The sequence below is a fragment of the Nilaparvata lugens genome, chromosome 10 (assembly GCF_014356525.2).
Source record: "Nilaparvata lugens isolate BPH chromosome 10, ASM1435652v1, whole genome shotgun sequence".
NCBI classification, from domain to species: Eukaryota; Metazoa; Arthropoda; class Insecta; order Hemiptera; family Delphacidae; genus Nilaparvata; species Nilaparvata lugens.
The window spans coordinates 23,470,799-23,484,684 of record NC_052513.1 but is presented as its reverse complement, the minus strand read 5'-3'; the positions used below and the strand labels follow the sequence as shown (position 1 = coordinate 23,484,684).

General features: G+C 32.3%; 2 protein-coding genes across 2 annotated transcripts in view; both read right to left on the bottom strand.

The window, feature by feature from the left end:
• The window catches only part of LOC111048478, a 31,962-nt gene extending 29,536 nt beyond the window's left edge, over positions 1–2,426 (bottom strand). Inside the window, 1 exon segment of the mRNA XM_022334366.2 lies at positions 1,850–2,426. The gene's annotated coding sequence lies outside the window, so the exon portion shown is untranslated.
• A 5,959-nt stretch (positions 2,427–8,385) lies between these two features.
• The window catches only part of LOC111048477 (mucin-5AC), a 76,374-nt gene continuing 70,873 nt past the window's right edge, over positions 8,386–13,886 (bottom strand). Inside the window, exon 8 of the mRNA XM_022334365.2 lies at positions 8,386–11,055. Coding sequence (XP_022190057.2) covers positions 11,039–11,055 — 17 coding nt within the window. The 3' untranslated portion in view covers positions 8,386–11,038. The remainder of the gene's footprint in view (positions 11,056–13,886) is intronic.

Genomic DNA, 13,886 nt, shown 5'->3' with positions numbered 1-13,886 from the left:
ATGTAAGATTAAATACTGGAATACTCAAACAATGTAGGCTATTGACGACTTCAGTACTCGACTATGAAGATTTCGAAAAAACCTAACAATAGCCTACTGAATTAGGAATGAGTTTTTGGAAATGTAGATTCTGAATCAATGATTTGAAATTCCGGGACAATTTCAAGTAGAGTTCGATGGGACTCGATGTGAAAATGTGCTTCTGAGAAGGTGCTGTTGCACAAATCGAAACCATAGAGAACGGATTAATATTTAAAATGAGATAATGCCTGTAATTTCCTGATAAAAAATTAATGCGTTAATAATTATTCTTTGTTAAGATTATGTAAGGAGATAATATCCAACTGAAGCTGAATCACCATGAAATTCCCACAATGAAATACTTTGTATAAAGATTGAAGATCAGTGATCAGTAAAATGTAAGAGTTCCATGAAAACACGTGGTTCTAATCGATTGTTTCTATTGGATTTCTCCATGCAATAGGCCTATTAATTAATTTGCATAACATTGAAAATGTTTTTTCTTTAAAAAATGTTTACTATATTATACGTTCGAAGGCTTTGTATTCACCACTTTCTGTTTTTTATGTTCTTATCATTCTATCAAGTTTTCTTACAGAAATATAATTAAGAAGTGTTGCATACTTTAAAATTATAATGAATATTGTTTGACTTTGTGTGTAATATTATTATGACTGTGTGATATTTGCTAGCCTATATGATGATTGTCAATGTTATTTTGTAAATTTGAAATAGCCTATGACATGCATGAAGAAATAAATAAACTCCTCAATCTAAACTTTAATCTCCTATAAGCAATAAATGTATTACTAAATATCTGAATTTACTATCAGAAGCGTACACGAAATAACACTACCCTGTTATCACATAATTTCAAGTGGGGCAGTTGAATGGGTCATGCGTGCATACTATACGCATCATACGAAGGTTACAAATTTCATAGTTTCACATGAAAATCCTACTTTCCATCCAACAAATAAATTAAAATAAAAAAAGTAGATTAGAGTTCTTTCTAAATATAACCTATATAGATATTATCTATATATCTATACTTCTGAATATTTTTTAACAATTCCATATCTCAAAAAAATTATAATAATTATTATTATAATATTCAATTATTGAAACTGAATATTGGATTACTGACTAAGAGTAGCCTATATCAGTCATTCATTTTTTTCTGAGGGTGATGCTCACATGAGCTCTTGGCTTGCGCGTTGGTAATGAGGCGGATGATAATGAGAGACGAGAGTACCTAAAGTTTTAGGAGGGTTCCGAACCACCGGGAAGCGATCTTACAACTCATGAACCAACATCAGAGGAGTTGGCTGCTCTCATGAATCATATTCATATTCAATTTCATTGAAGAATTATGCATTTTACTGAATTAATGTAATGGAATAATAATAATAATATTTATTCTTAACGAGCAAAGATAATAATACTCTACTTCTGATTCATTCTGTAATAGCTCAATTGGGTTATTGAAGTTATAAAAACACTCTCACCCTCTCTCTCTTTTATTCAGAGTTGGCTTCACATTGACATAATAATTAATCCATATAGGTATTATTATTATCAACAAAAGTGTTTCTATCAATCTCGAAGCTCGTACTGAATTTGAATCAACATTAAAAGAAGGATAATTGAAAATTCAATGAATTAATGTATGGTTCAATTATTATCAAAATCTGAATATTGAAGGCGGTCGGGAGATCTCAGTTTTAAGATTGTAATCTGATCTTCAATGGAAACTTGACGTTTTCACCACAATCTCACAGCTACACACTAGTAATTCTATGTTACAAAATATAGACAGAGTTCTAACCTGTTTGAGAGGATCAGAGACAACGTTGCAAGTATTTTTCGAATGATTGTTCCAAGGATGGAGCTCCTTATCACCAGAACAGAAAACTGCAACCCCAATCCTAGTTTTTTGTTATCACTTTTCACACAAAACACACAGAGTATGTCGTGCAGTCACTATTCTGCACAGAAAAAGAACCGGTGTTCACTAATACTTCACGTTTACATCACGGGATGTGAAAATGTAGCAAATTGGTGGTGTCGAATTGAGTTTTCACCTGGAGGGAAAACATTTGAAACGTAAAGTGTGGTGTAAAGCGGTGTAGACACGCGCTGGTGAGTAGTTCATTTACGCTTTCAGTGACTGGCTTGACTGTTCAGTGTTGCTCGATTCAGTATTGCTGCCGTATTGACGTATAGTGTAGCTGCTCCGCCAGTCGACAGCAATACTCACTACAACATACACTCAGACTCAGATCAGTCGAGCTCTCACTGGCACAGGGGTGTTCGGTCAGCGCATGCGCACTGCTGTACTTGTTGAAACGCACTTTTTCAATACTGCGCACCCCACCCGAAAATACCCTCGCGAGAAGGTCAGTTCAATGCATTTCGTCACCAAATAAAATAAAGACCCCACACGTCTTGAGAGAGCCACAAGCGAAACAGTGATTTGTTCAAGTGTTTCTCCGTTGTATGCTTGTTCATTTTAAGAGTTGATGTTGCTATCTGAAGATTTACATTTATTTGCTTCTCATTGTATTTCAAAAATAATATATATTCTCTAACAATGAATCTTACTTCTTCTATAAACTATTTTCCAATTTACTTCTTTTTATTTTTCTCCCTATATACAATTTTCAACTGTATCCCTGGATTCAATCAGTACATATCTATCTCAATCAATGAATTTCATTCTCAGTTGGGAGTATAATCAATATTGTACTAAGAGAGCACTGTAGCCTATTCACTCAATTTGTATAATACAGCATTATAGACAGTCAAAATGAACAAAATATTTTATGGAGGGAGCATGGATATTTCACAGAGCAACAGTACTTATACATTCAGAGTTATGTAGGTTTAGTACCATCAAAGAAAAACTGCAGTTCTAAATAGTTCTTCTAGGGACTCTATCTCTCTATAGTATTAGAAAGAATGCCATGTTTCATGGTATTCTACTTTAAAGAATTGCCATTGCCACCGAACAGTAGAGTAGAGATTAAACATCAGGCTACAGAAAATAAAAGATGCAGAAACTTTAAAATATAATGAAGAATAATACAGAAGAACAATAATAGAGCCTACATTTGAGCTTTGAGATGTAAAATTTCAGATTTAACTTCACAGATCACTTCAACATATCATTCAATATTATTTGAATATTGTCACTTTATTATACCCTTGCAGTCTTTGCTATTGATCCATTTGATTAAAAAATGAATTTTATCTCTTCATGAGTTTTTCTGTTTATTTTTTTATGAGTCAATTTTCATAATCTTCACTAGCATTCGAACATCAGATTGTTATGTCACGAAAAAATGCCAATCTGAGATACTTTAATTGATCCACTCTGCTTTGTCAATATAGTCCAATCGAGTTCTATATAATATCTTGAATACTATTGTATAGTATATATAATATAAGACCATATTACTGTATATTGAACTATTATTTTATAATAATTTCATCTCTATCAATAGAGTCCAATCTTAATAGAGCATCTCCATCACGATGAATAGTCTGATGAGAAATATCTCCTCATTTGTAACAACCTTATAGTAAAGCCTAAAAATCAATAATCACTTTCAAGGAAAACAGAGCAATGTTTCAATTGTAATTTAAAATCGCTCTCTATGTATTTTGCACATTTTTACGGATTGCACAATATAATATTCCATTTACATTTTGAGTTAGAAAAAGTGTCATTTTAATTGAGACTTCGTTTCAATCAAGATTTTGAGAGGTCTACTGACTGACTACTTGTTCATCTCGCTTCTATAGCAGCATCGTTATAATAATTTATGATAAACGGTTAGTATTTGTTGAACGGAAACCGTGGGAGTCTTCCAGAAGGCCAGCACTCCATCCTTGAATTTGATTAGACTACGAATTTGGTACACTGAATGAACGCGTCGATGTTGTTATCGTGAGAAATTTCATAAAAGCAAGGTTTTTAATGAAAATCGTGGATATTTCACTACATTCAATGTTCAATACCGATATTGGAATCGGATAGTTTAAATGGATAGTTTTTGAAGATACTAAGATTTATAGAAGAAGATAAAAATGGATTCTCAGATGAATCATTTCTGTAGAGCTACTGATCTAGGTTATTGATGTGGTCAGTCAATGGTAATGAGTATTCAAGAGAAAATTAACTTTATACTGTGAGGCTCAAAACCATACAAGTAAGCCTTATTTTCCCTGATCAGCCATCCATCCTCCTCATATGAGAAATACCATGTCGAGCTTCATATAATATTATTATTGGGGATCATATTCTACTCCTTATCTATAATCTATGATATAATAAAGGAGAGAATTGGCTTATACATGTACGGGATAGGAAATACACGATTGACGCATCATCACGTCTGAATTTCTTAACTGTTTAACTTGAAATTCTGCATTAAGATTCTTATAGGCACATTTTCAGTTTATCAAGTTTTCATTTTGTCAAGTTTTCATTCCGTCAAGTTTTCAATTTGTCAAGTTTCCAGTTTGTGGTACTTTTCTTGAATGGTAACGGATAAAATAGTGTATTTAACGGTTTTATCTTCAATCTTCTTATAATATTATAAAGAAAGAAATCGACTTATACGAGCTACTTGATACGGGACAGGAAATACACGATTGACGCATTATCATTTATGAACTGATCATCCTACCATTAATTCTACATGAAGATTCTGAATTTACCGAGGATGGCTTATTCTCATTGGACATAAGGTGATTGCATTTTACAAAAACAAGTCTTCCCCGGTGCGAAGCACGGGTTATTCGATAGTCATAAATCTTGAATAAAGAACTACATTCAGAAAACAGCTTTATTGTACATGTTGATGAGAAACGTGATGACTACTAAAAAGAGCTTTCTGTGTAGTACCAATAAATTAATAAGATGTATTCACGTTTTTATTGTGTTTCATTGAGTTTCAAATTTTCTAAGGCTTCATTAAAGAATAATATGAAAACGTTTTCTCACTGAGTGAATCATAGTTGTGGATCGCTCGGAAGCAAGTGCTAGTGTTGCAGTCTGCAAGTCTATGTCAGTTTCAAAGCTTTAAAACTGCTTCTCCAACTATTTAAAAAATCTTGAGATTTCATCATTTCAATGCAGCTTATAATTTACTGATCATTTGAAAATCATTTACTGCAGCTTATCAAAAATTGAAATTAGGTGAAAAATGCGTAGCTTCAAGACTTTAAATCGGCCGATGTTAATTTGAACAATGACTTTTTGAAAATGATCAGTTCAAGTCTTATTACCTACTCGTATAATAGGCTCAAGGTGCCCATGTATGCACTTCGTGCCGTCCATAATAATAAAGGCCTACTACACTGTACACCAGACTGCAATATACACTACAAACTTTGAAATGTTTGTGAGCATGAATATTAAAAACTCTACAAGATTTTCTATGTAACAGATTTGCTAGCATTGTGAGGACAATAAGCTGCGTTGATATAATTTAATTATGTCTACCATCGTATTGAATAAGTATGTGTGAAGGATCTCATTAGAAGAAAATGAGTCAATACTCAGATATGTTAACGAACTGACATTGAAAGAAGTGTGAAACATGAAGAATTTAAGGACCGGAAAAGGAAATGCAGACTTCAGTGTGGCATTGTCGTTGACAATAGAATTTTGACTATGAGCTACGACTGATGACACTTCACCTTCACGAGAATGAATTTTACAGGTTGTTTATTACTGATTAGTCAACATCAACAAGTCGACATACTGGTTTTTATAACAATACATTATTACTTTTATTACGTTTCATCTTCCAATTGTGAAGGATTATTGTATCAGAAAGTAATTTGTACGAGTGATTTTTATTTTATATTCCATAAATCGCTTGATTATGATTTTATCAAAATTAGACAAACCCGGTATTTCAAAGTGCTCCCTACCGAGCACACTATTCATCCAGATGAGTTGATTTTCAAACTGAATAGCTCATTTCCAAACTGAATAGCTCATTTTCAAACTGAATAGCTCATTTTCAAACTTTCTCATTTGCGAAAATATTGAAGATCGGAAAAATGAAAGTAACCAGTCTTTCAGCAATGGAAAGTTTACTTTATGAAAGAAATATTCCATTCTATTGAGGACTCATAAAATAGGTACAATTAGAAATATAGAGCAAAATGATTCATTCAGTTTAAATAGAATATTCTTATCTTAATAGTCACTTTGAGTTATGCTGAACCATAACCCCTACATTATCATTAATTTTCATGTTCAACACAAATAATGACGTGGTTTTGAGAATAATTGTTACTGTTGTTACTTCTACATGGATATGTGATACAATTTATAATATATGATGCTATTATTATAATGGCTATTTGAACAGTCAAATAGTACGATAATTCATTGCATAGTCACGTTTAGTTAGATAAGCTTTCTTAGATAGGAGAAAAAGTAAATGATACTATCGATTCGTCCTTCAACACTTTCATGGAGAGCGTCACTGAAATCGATCACATTTCATGAATGAGGATTGGTTGCTTGAGTCAGATTGAGTCTTTCATCTGAATGTTTGATGTAACATACGATGATGAGAAGTTTTTGAAGTTGTCAATTAAGCTGAATTAATTATCAGCTCCATTTCAAGTTGATCTGAGCTATGTCTAAAACAATCTGATATGACAAGAATTCTTATATGAGAGGTTTACAGATTCTCAACTCCATTATAATTCGATATCACCATTATTTAAATAAATATGTTTATTATTTAATGCATTAATGTTCATTAATTATTGCGTTTAATAAATGATCGATAACGGAGAGTATAATTTGATTCGAAGAAATAACATTCTATACATTTCATAGGTATTTGGCAAGTACTGTGTTGGAATCAATATCATTATTGAATGCAATGCAACCATCAATAGGAGCGTATTACCCCCATTGAAAGCTATTCATCCTTCAAATAAGGGCTTCTCCACAATAGAATGTGGTCTTACTTCACATATAGATTATAGATATAGGCCAACTGTGATGAAGATTATTCTCTGCAAGTAAGACCAATTCGTTAGATTGAGATTGTATTTGAAGTAAGCAGTTCCACATTATTGTTGTAATTGGTTTATCATCATCTCATTATAATTCTTGAACAACCTCAATTATCTCCTCTTTGAAAGAGACGAATATTCCTACCGGTATTTCTCCAGATGAAGGATAACAACTTTACTCAACAAATGATCAAAATACCACATAACGCAATATTATATTGTTACCATCCGGAACATTATTACAGTACTACAAGAAGTATTAAATAGATAGAGAGAGATTGACTTTGAGCTGTCAGAAATAATTGAATAGGAAGCACCTTTGATACTCATAAGGATTGCTGACAGTATGAAGTAAATCTCACTAAACCAGTGTAGTGGGACGGAAAATCGAAATGAAGAATTCCTTCCAAATAATAAAAACTGATGTCATCTGGAAAACATCATGGATGTTGATGTTACATCAAAAGCGGCATTATGAAGTTGATACAAACAAATATTCACTTTGGCAATTACAGCATTACAGTATTAGTTCATGGCTAAATCTTTTTTTTAAATTCTCAGAAATAATCAGTATGACTCCAACAACCATCATGAGATACTGGTTAAAAAATAAACTTGAATAAAATGAGGTAAGAAGGTACCAATAGAAGGAAAACTTGTCTGATTCCTAGATGTAAACGCTTCGTTATGCAAATTACTCTGAAACAGTAAATTTTTTATGAAAATATTCAAACACATAAAATGCAATACAAACTTGTGTTGCAATGGAATAATTTTCATCCGAGAGGTGAATTTCATGATTACCGTATATTTAATTAAGAGAATTGGAATTTCATCAATATTATAGTAGGCCTATTGTTGTAAGGATAGTGTTTCCAAAATATTTTTAAATATAGTTGAAGAAATATTATCATTCCGCATTTGAAAACGATGACTAAATTGAGAAACGTTTGTTCGTTCCCCTGGTTAATAATATGAGATTATTGAACGGAGTTTTGAAAAAAATATTATTAGTTGAATAAATTTGCGTTTCAATGAGTAAACCGCAATTGGAATAAGAATAAATTGATGGATGAATAATAATTATACTTCTAGGATGAAACAAGTGAATGGAAAGTGAAATTTGATTTTCCCCGTTCATAGAAGCTCGAAAATGAGCACCACTGAGAGAGAGAGAGAGAGAGAGAGAGAGAGAGAGAGAGAGAGAGAGAGAGAGATTTGCTATTTAGATGGAATAATCAAAAACGAACTTGGTAGAGTTCTTTCTGGAAGTCTCACCACAATTCGTTTACAATTAAACTATTATTACAATCATGATTTGAATCCTCATTTATTCATGCAACCTTGAAGTATCTTACAAACAAGTGATAAAATAAAACATACAAATGATCACTTCAAACAATTTTATATCAAAAGACAATAAGTTTTAATGACGAAACTTTTAAAAGTAAGTTACTTAATATAAGCGCTAGCCTAGAATATACACCTTATATCGAATTATTAATGGACTATTGTAATATTGAGAGATGTGTTAGAGTTTCCTTGATTTATCAATAATAGGAGAAGGATATTCTAATAAGTTTTTAAATTGAAAATAAACCCAAATCAGTTGGTTTTACAATCTGAAATTTCTCACAATCTGCAGTGGAGTTGCGTGTTTACAATATATTCTCATATATTTGAAAACTTTTAAACAATCCTAAGTGAAGTCATCACTAAAATTGAGAATGAGTTCTCAGTTTGAAAGCAGTATTTAAATAATTAACATTTATTAGCTATCCAATAGCTAAAATTACTCAGTAAAACTAAACGATCAGCCATACTAGTAAAACATTTTGAAATGACCGATCAAGGAGTTGATTCCGCAGGCCTCGAGTCAATAATTACATTATATTACTCTGGATCCTATTACACTATAGCCTCATCAAATAAGTACGAGAATACAAAAAATACTATTTTTCATCGCACGACCTTCAGATGTTTTGTCGTTTAGAATTTTAACATGAGTATAATTTTTGTGGATTTAAGTGAAATTTTTTATATTTTTTGTGATTGTGAAGGAAGATTTTTGTTTGGATTTGTATTTTTAAATTAATTAATCTGTTAAATTCAAAATTATTGTAGTAGATACATTTTTTGGACTCAAAATAGTATGTGAATTAAGTTATCATTTACATAACCTCTAGACTGTGTATTCCAAATTAAGGTTTAAAGCAGTTTTGGGCGAATGCCTGTTGTTTTTACCTGCATTGTATCTATTGTCTATGAATAAATGAATATGATTGGAAAACAAACCATTCACTTGAAATTTGACTCATTGAACAATTGATAGAATTGAAATTATAGAAGCTTGCAAGTTTGTTCACAAACATTCAGAGAATGGTTAGGAAATATGAAATACCACTCGATATCTTTAATAATGCAGGCCAAGATATTATACCTACGTTAAAATGTAAAGATGAAGTTGAAAATCTTAGTCTTTACATTTTAACTCACTGGAGTTTTTCAGCGCTTGTTCTTCCCATCTTATTTATAAAGTCAATTTCGTAGTCTGATGTGTCTTCGCCTTGTGTTTATGTACAAGGAAAGAAGAGTGCTAAACATGTGGAGTATTTAAAAGAAGGGAAGCCTATATTCTTCATGCTTCCCATTAGTGTGAGTGAGAGTTAATGTTGCGAATCAACACATGTGCTATCTCTAAAACTTGAGTGGAAAAATAATAAAAATACTTTTGGTCTCTTGATTATGGCTTATTCCAAATGTGATGTACCAATTGACTGCAATTTGTGTTGGAGAGATGTTACCCAACACTCAATTTCAGCCAATGAATCAAATTTTATCTCACGATTATAGTTTCTACAATATATCATATATTCAAAAGTAGAAATGAGAGCTTCTAGAATCCAAGCGATTCTGAAAATATTGATAGGTGGAATTTAACTTAGTCGATTATTTAGAAAGTGACAGAGAGTTACTGAAGTTACTTTTCAACTGAAAAAGATTTTTAAACGTAGGAAGAAGAGGTTAACTGCAGTTAACAGTAAACAAATTAGAAGGTTGGAGCTCAGTTGTCAGTATAATAATATTATTTTCATAATGTATGAAATTTAAAATAGCAATGCTCTATCAAGATTTATTCAGGATAATTCATTTTCTGTAGTTTTAGGTTATTGAAATAATATAAATAATGATAAGTGTTGAGAGTTGTCACTCATACATAGTTTTCTGATACACTTTGATCTTTGAAATTGGAAATTTGCTCATTGGCCTAAGCCTTTTCCATTCGAAACAGTCTTTTTGTTGAAATTGATCAGTTGCGACCTGAAAACTCTCACACCAGACCTAAGCCAACCGGGTCATTCAATATTATTATTATTGTAGAATGAAAAATCTAGAAATATGAATATAATCAGAACTATAATCTTGAGAATTATAGTGAGGGTCAATTGTAAATGTCAGCATTCCCTATAAATGGAATCAATACTCCCATTGAATTGATACTGGCATTTTGGAGTGAATCTCACCCCAGAAATAAATAATCATTGGATTATTCAATTCAGGCTACATGAAATAAACTATTTAAAACAAAAGTACAGTTAGAGAGCGCTTAGTCTTATTAGATTTAGAAATTCAAATAGAGAGCTGACAGAATTATACTATTTACAGGTCCGTGAGCTATCTATTATCTACAATGAATTTATTCACGATTCTCGATTATTACATCATCAGTCACTCATCAATCATCTTCCGTAACATCAATCATTAATAATTGTTAGTATTCTATCACAACCTCATCTTCACCAATGTTCATCACATTAAATACACACATCACATTCACAAAACACAAGCCACCTTCGATCACCGGTTAAGATGATTCAGGAGTCTATAATTATATATTGTTTGCAGCTGGCTTCTAGAGATCTGTAGGCCTTCTCACATACTTCTTGGATTTTAGCGTCTTTCTCTATAGAGATGGGCACTCTGTAACAGAAAAGTATTGATGAAATAATAAAATAATCTTTGCAGAGTTGCGATACTGTTCATTTTCCGCATAAGTATATTCATAGAGAAAAGGTATCATACCCATAAGATATCCCATGCATGGAATAGTACGTTCATGTTTCATTTTCAAGACGATTTTTGTTAACTCAAGTTTATTACTGTCGACTACTGTCTATTATCACTATTGAATACTGTTTTAGCTGAATGAGAGTGCAAGGATGACACAGTATGAGAGGCTACCAGCAAACATAGCTTCACCAAAAATAACTACCCTAGGACAAGGCAGCTTGAGTTAACAGTTAAATTTGAAACATGAACGCCCTATAGCATGAGATAAAATAATATAATTTATTCTTATCATATCTTTCCCTTGATCATATCTGAACTTGAATCAATAAGAAATATTCTCCCGTTTTGCAGAGAACATAATATGACAATTCCACAAATATATATTATTTCATTTAGGGCTGTTTGCACATCAGTTAAAGCTTCAACTGATTTAAATACACGGGGGTTAAAATAAAAATGAACCACATTATAATAAATCAGTCTTGATATGGATTTGATTCGCAGTTTAAAATGAAATTTCGTTAAAACAGGCTCTATGCAAACGGCACTTAGTTGGTTACTTGGTCTGAACAATAAATCAAACAATAGAACTGTATTCATGTTCTCACTTGAAAGGCTTTCTATCAAAATGAATCTTTGATAAATCACATTGTGTCACTTACATTTAAGCTATTTGATAGCGTGCATTAATAATTCACGTCAATCGCCAAACACTTAATTCGGGCGTTCAGTCGTGGTGAAAGCTGCATCACGCATGAAAGAAGCGATTGGCCGAATCACGCAAGGCTACGTGTTTACATTAAAGTACTGTACCCATAATATAATGAATACTGTAAATAGTCAGTACAATATAGTATGAAACAATGCAATGCAGGACTTGAGTGCAGTAAATAACTTCCGTAGTTTGATTTGTTGTATAGAGAATACAGCTAAAACGTGCAGGTGGTTCATTGCCATTAGGTCACCAGAAGGTACACTAATCATACATTAGGTTCGGTACCAAAAATGTGAGTTCAAGTGAAACATGGGGGCTGGTGCAGGATAGGGTGATCGATTAGGAGGTTGGAGCTTGAATGTGATGTTTGTTTGAGAAGGGAATATCATTTTATGGAGATAGTTATGCTAATTTAACTGTTGTCAACGATGTTCTATCAAATTTATTGTCTGTCTTATTGATATTGTTTACAATAGATTTCTTTTACCATGTAAAAACGATACCCTCGACTATAAAGGAGTGTCGAGGAGATAAGATAACATGGAATAAGAATAGAGAAATATGAGATCATATCTGAATCAAAGATGAAAGAGTACTTCTTCATATTATAATTGTAGCGAAAAGATCAATTCATATTTATGATGAAAAGGGAATAATAGAGTACTCCTTTGTATAATAATATATGATAAGATGAATTTATATTTTCTTTATAATTATACACAGATGTAGGTACTCTTTCATCTTTGATTCAGATATGATCGTTTTGATAAAAGGCCTAAAAAGGAAAATACATGAAAAACATCAGAAATAAAGATTTGGGATTTGGTGAGAGTTTATAGTAATACAGTAATTTTGTGAATTTTATGTCTTCAAAATAATAATGCCAATGTTGGGAAACAATTGAATGTTTCATCAGCAATTTACTTCACTGGAAATAGTCGTAGTCTTTATTTTATTTTTGCTTATACCATGTTGGATGTGTTAGCCCCACGATTATTCATTAGTGTAGGCTAAAGAAAGAAAGGACATATCGGATTCAAGTTTTTCAACGTTCCTCCAGTTGCGGAAAAAAGAAAAGTACGTTAATTAATTCTTTATGACGACAAATTTTCACTGATTCATCTTCACGTTGCACCTTGCACTGAATATTCTGAGGAAAATATTCTAAGAACGGCTTTGAAAAAGTAGCCTACCTACTCCCGCAATCAGTATGAGAAAAGCGCATCTACGACATCTAACGTCAGAAAATTCAATTACGCTTCCCTCCAAAAGCATGCTAGCGCTGTCTAGAAGCGAAAATTGCAACTACTGTAACAAATGATTTATAGCGTGTTAAAATCTATATTGTCCCATTTGTTATTAGTCTAGGCAATGAATGCTCAAAAAAGTAAATAGAGGGAATTGCTTGGAAGACAATTTTTACCATGTAGTTCTGATAGGGTAGTGAGGAGGTAAACATAATCAAAAGACCATACCCCTACCCGCTGTTCTAAGAGAGTATGAATATAGTAGAATATTGTATCGTTGTGGGATGAATATTATAGAGAATAAATTATGGAAGCTTCAATTTTGTATAGAGGATAGTCCTGTCTGTAAGACGCATATAGTTTTCTATATGTATGCGAGAAACCAGAAAATGGTACCTTTGAACCGCTCTAATTCCCTTAGCACAGGTGGTAGAGGTGAGGACTTCTGATTATGTTTACCTCCTCACTACCCTAAACAGGGGTCAAAAATTGTCTTCCAAACTTTTTCCTATAACCCTTCATTGACTGGACTGTATAATATGCGTCATTTTGAGATTAAAGCAGAAGCTTATTCAATTCAATTTATCATACCTAATAATATTTAATACAGTACTTTTTTCCCAATAATATTGTTTCTGGCGAACGTGAACTTGCTCGCGGACGACCAGTTGTGAACCACAGCCTTATACAAACAATTTAATAAATATTACCGATGTAAGTATAAGTATCTGATATTATAGATGGAAGAACGTTTCACTCTTCTGTAATATTCTGTTGCA